The sequence below is a fragment of the Mya arenaria genome, chromosome 9 (genome assembly GCF_026914265.1).
Source record: "Mya arenaria isolate MELC-2E11 chromosome 9, ASM2691426v1".
NCBI classification, from domain to species: Eukaryota; Metazoa; Mollusca; class Bivalvia; order Myida; family Myidae; genus Mya; species Mya arenaria.
The window spans coordinates 13,386,489-13,392,738 of record NC_069130.1 but is presented as its reverse complement, the minus strand read 5'-3'; the positions used below and the strand labels follow the sequence as shown (position 1 = coordinate 13,392,738).

Genomic DNA, 6,250 nt, shown 5'->3' with positions numbered 1-6,250 from the left:
GCTCTAGGGAATGTTGTTGACAAATGGTGACAGTGGAGTTCATGGATAGATTCGTAGATATATTGGCTGTCAGAATAGATTCACTGCTTTAGTGAAATAAGTCGAAACTTCGTGAAACTAGTGAATATTATGGTTTATTTGTTTTTACATGGATTAATTGGATAATAGTGTTTATCTATTTTTAATTGTTCGTTAAACTTATCTCCGTTTTCTGTCACATTGGTTCTTCCGTCGGCTGAGTCCTAAATATTCACCGAAATTATGTACGAATCTTTTGTTCGAAGGTTTGAAACAAAAGATCGAAGCATAAAGAATAATTATGTTTGTGAAAGTGTAGGCATTCGAATATAACTCATTATTGCATTCATGATAGTGTCAAAACTTAGTACTGTTTTATAAGGCAGGGACCAGGTAACTGTCAAAATGTATTTGTTTTGTGGTGAATAGTTTTATTCTACTGTTTATAAAGCCGGAATATATCATGTTTATTTAGATTAAACAGTACCAAACAAAAATCCGAACAAAATATTCCAAACCAATTTTTACAAAGGAGATGCGAAACTGAGAGGTTATCATAATGATTAGTGACTGATTGTGTGATGAATTAACCAGATAGTACAGGTACTACAATCCGCAATTGACGTCTTCCATGATTGTGTGTAACGTCGGTACTATACCCATCAGGTTTTGGTTTGTTGATCACAATCATCTAGCTAGATGAGCTCACGAAAGGATATTCATATTAAGTGGTGAAACAAATTATAAACAAATCATGTGTGTGCATTGCCGCATTCTTCAATGTATTCAGGATATTAACCATAAAATGGAGATAGAAACCTCGACCATTTCAGAAAAACAATGCGAAGTGTTGTATGGATGTTGTGGTATTGATTGTTAAGCCTAATGGCGAAACAAATGGTACAAACTTGACAATTTACAAATCTCTACCCTGAGAATTCAATTGAAAAACACGTGATTTCATTAAATTCTCAAAACTGTTCAAGAAGATTTCCAGTAAATTATTTTTAGTGTTTTGTGATATTTATTTTTCATTCCAAGTGAATTTTATACTGAATGTTTGTTAATGTGAATTCGGACATAAGAGGAAAAGAAACATGGATTTGAATAAGATTTTCAAGCCTCCGACGGCGGATAAACTTGTGTTCACACAACATGCAAGTTATGCACGGGGCGTTGACTGTATTTATGACGACGATCTTTTTACAGGTAATTATCCTTATTATTTTCATTAATTATAGCATTATATGATTGGACTTCCTTTGAATATAGAATTATGATTCATTTCTTTATAATTTTGTAATTGTTTAAGGTGAAGGCTTCGCCAGTCAGGAAAATTACGATACATTAAAATAACAAATTAAATTCTGTTTCTTTTAAATCTGCACTCTCAAAAATGGAACGTTTTGACAAATTTTATTTTTTGTCTTGGAACGAGCCAATTTTTGCGAAAATCCATGGAAACCAGTTATATAAGACTGCTGACAATAAATAAGATCGCAGATTTTTAAGTTCAAAAATTTGTATTTGATGCATTTTTCTTAAACCGTTAGTAACTGATTAAGCCATAAAACATTAATTTGCGAACGGAAATAGGAAAATCAACGATCTGGTTTTTTGTCAGCAATCTTATATCATTGGTTTACAGATATTTACGCAAAACATTTGCTCTTTTCAAGATAAATAATAAAATAGTTGTAGAAATGGTACATCTGTGAGAGTGCAGCTTTCAATGGAACCAAACTCTCACTTATAACTTTTCGATTCTGTATCACCCTTAGCAAATCAATTCGATAAAAAGGATAGGAGACAGTAAAAGACGTAAAAATCGAAATTAAATATAAACGACATAATATTATTATAATTACTGTGACATAATAAAGCTTACTTTTATCATGCTTAGATAGCAACATCATTAACAAAAAGTATGAAATTGGTAAACATATTACTTGTTCTTCGACTGAAGAGAATCATATTCCTTTTGACATGAGTGTCTGTCTGTCGCGAGTATATCCAAAAGTGAAGTGTTTCAATTTTACAGTTATGCTTAGTAGCAAGTAAAATTGTAGAACTGGTTTTTGGAGGTTGGCTGCACCCGGGGTTTGCAGAGTTATGGCCCTTGACTTAAAGTTAAAGACCTTTAGTTAAGCCTATAGGGCAAGCAATATTGAGTCAAGCGTATCTCCAAAGTATATTAGCCAGAGTGATAAACTTAAATGTTAAATGTTAAGCGTTCTTGGACTTTATGTATGCCTGCACTAAGAATTTGCAGGATAGTGGCCCTTGACTTAATAAACAATAAGAATATAAAGAATGCAATCTTAATTCGTGTTAATCTCGAAAGGTATTGGATCTATTGCCATAAAACTTTGCAATAATGTTCATCGGCATTTGGAGTTGTGCACCTCGGTTTCTGTTTGTGGTATTGGCATATTCTCTTTATTCTATAAAGAGGTGTGAGTTTTGTAATGGGACTTTACTGCTGAAATCGTTTCAATAAATACGTATTCTGATAAAGTCATTTAGTTATGTATGCTTCTATGCAGTTACAATAAAAGCATGCATTTGAGAACTACAAACATTAAGCATTCATTTTATAAAATATATGGCAATATAAAGGAGACATAAAAAGTCGTCTCGAAAACTAACCACTTCTTAAATTTAATATCTAGATAATAAGTTTGACCTAAAAATCAAAACTGTGAGGTTATTTAGTTGTTTTAAGTTTACATGCTTACAGATTTATTTCAAAGCACCAACTTCATGATAAAACGAGTATTTTAGACAAAGAAATACATAATAAAAAACGAGACTATTTTAAAAGAAAAAAAAAACATGCAATAAACACATGTCCAAAGCAAACGATTATGGCAGATATGATGTTTAACAATGCTTTAAACGAACATTTGTAATATAAACAAAATTAAAGTAACTCATTCACGTTATGATATAAGACTATTACGTTCGATCAGGATATATAACTAAATGGACAAATCAGTATATCATAACCGTAATCATTTGTACGTGTATTTATCTTCAGAGCTGCTAAATGAGGAACTGGACTCCTTTGTGCTGAACCCCTGGTCCTGGGTATTGGATGCAGAAAATATCGCAGCCCGCTTGACAATCATTTCAATAGCCATTGCAACCCTTATTATGAACATACTTGTCATAGTGACTTTCATTAAAGAACAAATGCTGACCGCCTTGAACATCATACTGATAGGAATTTCTGTGTCTGATACCATTACCGTCTGTATACCAGCGTTGACGTTGACATTACTGCTTCTTGACGGGAGAATGCCGGATTATATACCATTTGAATACTGCAGTGTATACGCCTACCTTACCAAGTACCTGCCGACTATATCACATAACGCGTCCGTTTGGTTGACAGTTGTCCTCGCCTATGACAGATACATCGCAGTTGAGAAGCCGTTTTTGCTGAAACAGGTTTGTCTGCCGAAGAGGAGTATATCAGTTGTAATAACAATCTATCTTACCGCGGTCTTGGGACATTTGTGTAGATTTTTTGACACAGACTATGCTCCAGTTAAAATTGTTTCAAGCACAAATGCTCAGAGCTATTTCCAGTTAATGAATACGTCATATACATCTTTTCCTGAGGAAGAAATTTCAGAGGCCATAGGTAATACAACACAGTATAATATAACAGGTGCACTCAGAGAAATTTGCGATATGTCCAAAGGTATTGAAACATGCAAAGCGGTGTATAAGCCAGCCTTCAGGGATCTCAAATATTACGAGTTCTGCTACTACTGGTTTGTCATTCTTTTTGTGAAATTCATTCCATGCACTTTGTTGATAGTCATCGACACACTGATGTTAAAATCACTCAGAAAATCTGAAAAGCTTCGATACCACATGGCCAATCACACGACAGCAGTGCTACATTCGCTCTCTAGCAGACGGGCGAAATACCAAGAGAGTAAAAGGATGACAATCATTCTCGTGATCGCTATCATTATTGTGGTGATCGTGGAACTACCGATAGCAGTGATTCTAATGTTATGGACACTTGCAAACATCCACGGCCAACAGTTCATGACAGAAATTGCCCTGAACAATTTGAGTAGGATAGCTAACACGGCCGTTTACATCAGTTACCCTGTTATATTTATGTTGTACTGTTGTCTTAGTGCCAGATTCAGGGCAGCGTTCTTTAGTCTCGGTTGTTTTCGGAGATGTCGAAATAGTGTTTTATTGAAGTCTTCAGCTTAAATTCAACATTTTGTTGTTTGTGTTATTTTGTGTTTATGTCAGAATAAGGATTCATTTTTCTACACATGAACTAATAGTTACTTTACCTTTGATATTATTCGAAATATTATATAATGTGAACTAAACTGATGAAAGACGTCGTATTTGCGATTTATTTTATATTAGCACGGGTGTCAATAACACAAAAGAACTAACAATGACAAGCCCAGTAGCCAAAACAATAAAGAAGACCCATTGTGTGTGTTTTACGTATCACATCGCTTGTTTTAAAAGGAACAGATAAATGGCAACCGCAGAGAAAACTATTTGGATGATGTTGACACTGGTAGAGGTAATGTGTGTTAATTGTGTTGGACATAAAATTTATGCTGCTTGATTGATAAATCTGAGTGGACACATGGTTATGGAAGGTCATGTGGATTATAATATCGCCTCTTTTGAATTATATTGCCAAATATTGTCAGTGGAGTTCATGGCAATGTTCTGTTTTCTGACAAAAATGGATTACTGCTTTAGTGGCATTTGTGTGGACCTATTCGGTAACAATTTGAGCTGTTTACCCATTGCACTATACACTGCTGACGTCATAAGCAGTTCGTTAGAAAACTTATCGAACTACTATCGTTTGAAGCGGTCCCTTGTGCATAGACGCTTTCAATACCAAATCGACACAAAATTACATTGTGTGACATACCTTTCGGTAGTACGTAAAGAGTTTTCATTGAAATAAAAATAATATTGTACTGTTGAAACGGTGAAAATTTCAATCGATATTTTGCACTGTATTGAAATTTTAGCCCTTTTTTCTACCAAAAACCAACTTCATGAGTGCGCAACTAATGGGACACAATATCAACGACACGAAGGCTATGTTTATCAATATATAAACTGTTCAGTTGGTTTATTTTTTGTCATTCATTACTGAAGTATTGGGGCTATCAGATAAGTAGAAGATATATATTATATGGGTATTGATGTTGTTTTAAAAAATATAATTGTCTTGACTTTCATAATGCGGTTTACAATCTTAAAATTTTGAAAAATGAACGACCAATTATAACTGGTTTGTGCTGAATATCTTTATTTGGTATGTTATAAAGCAAAGCAATTGACGTGTATATCATAATGGACAGTGAATAATTGTATGATGAATAGACCAGACAGTAAAAGTACAGAAATGCACAATTGACGTATGTATCATATTGGAGTGTGACTGAAGTGTGATTACACTAGACAGTACAAGAACTGCAATGTTCAATTTGAGTATCATCATAATGGACACATTGACTGATTGTGTGATGAATAGGCAAGATGGTACAAGTACAGCAGTGCGCAATTGACCGAGGCGCAACCCTCCTTGCTTTGGCTCATGCTTCCTGTATTTTAACTCCAGCTCAACATTGAGTTTTAACATGCTTGTTCCGGTAAACAGGCGGTCTTATTCACTCACGACTAAATGAAAGCATACGATAATACTGTTTTTTTCTTAAAGTGACACTCTTATTCAAAATCAATACTTACACATGTATAACAAACATAAATTTTGAGTGATAAACCTTCAACTACTTACTAAATAATGCATTAATGGAAAATATTGATAACTGTTAACATGTTTATAACCGTGTATGTAAAAGCTGAAAACGAAAAATTATTAAATAATTGGTGAATGCTAAAAGATTTACTGTGATCAACTATCGTATCATAAGGTAAAAATACCATGCTTTCTGCACTTTCTTTCAAATTAAACACAGTATTCTTCATGAAAACCATTGTTTTGACATTTATTAATTATTTTTGGTAAATTAAAACAATTGTATTAAATATGGTAAATCTTTTTTGGGAGTAATAGTGCATCTTTAAATGTAAGCTTTTTATAGTAAAGTTCATCTAAAAACTGATGAAAATGTTCTACTTTCGTTTGTAAACATGCAGGTGCTTTTTTGGGAGAATCGTTCGTATTACTTCTTAAACAGTATGTTTACAAAACGCC

The 6,250-nt window shown here is 33.6% G+C and overlaps 1 protein-coding gene across 1 annotated transcript; it reads left to right on the top strand.

Annotated features, from left to right (window-relative positions):
• Positions 1-761: 761 nt before the first annotated feature.
• LOC128245313 (sex peptide receptor-like) lies at positions 762-4,987 on the top strand. Its single transcript, XM_052963438.1, has 2 exons — positions 762-1,227; positions 3,059-4,987. Exons 1-2 carry the CDS (start codon positions 1,116-1,118, stop codon positions 4,258-4,260), a joined length of 1,314 nt encoding a protein of 437 aa, XP_052819398.1. The 5' UTR covers positions 762-1,115; the 3' UTR covers positions 4,261-4,987.
• Positions 4,988-6,250: the final 1,263 nt, after the last annotated feature.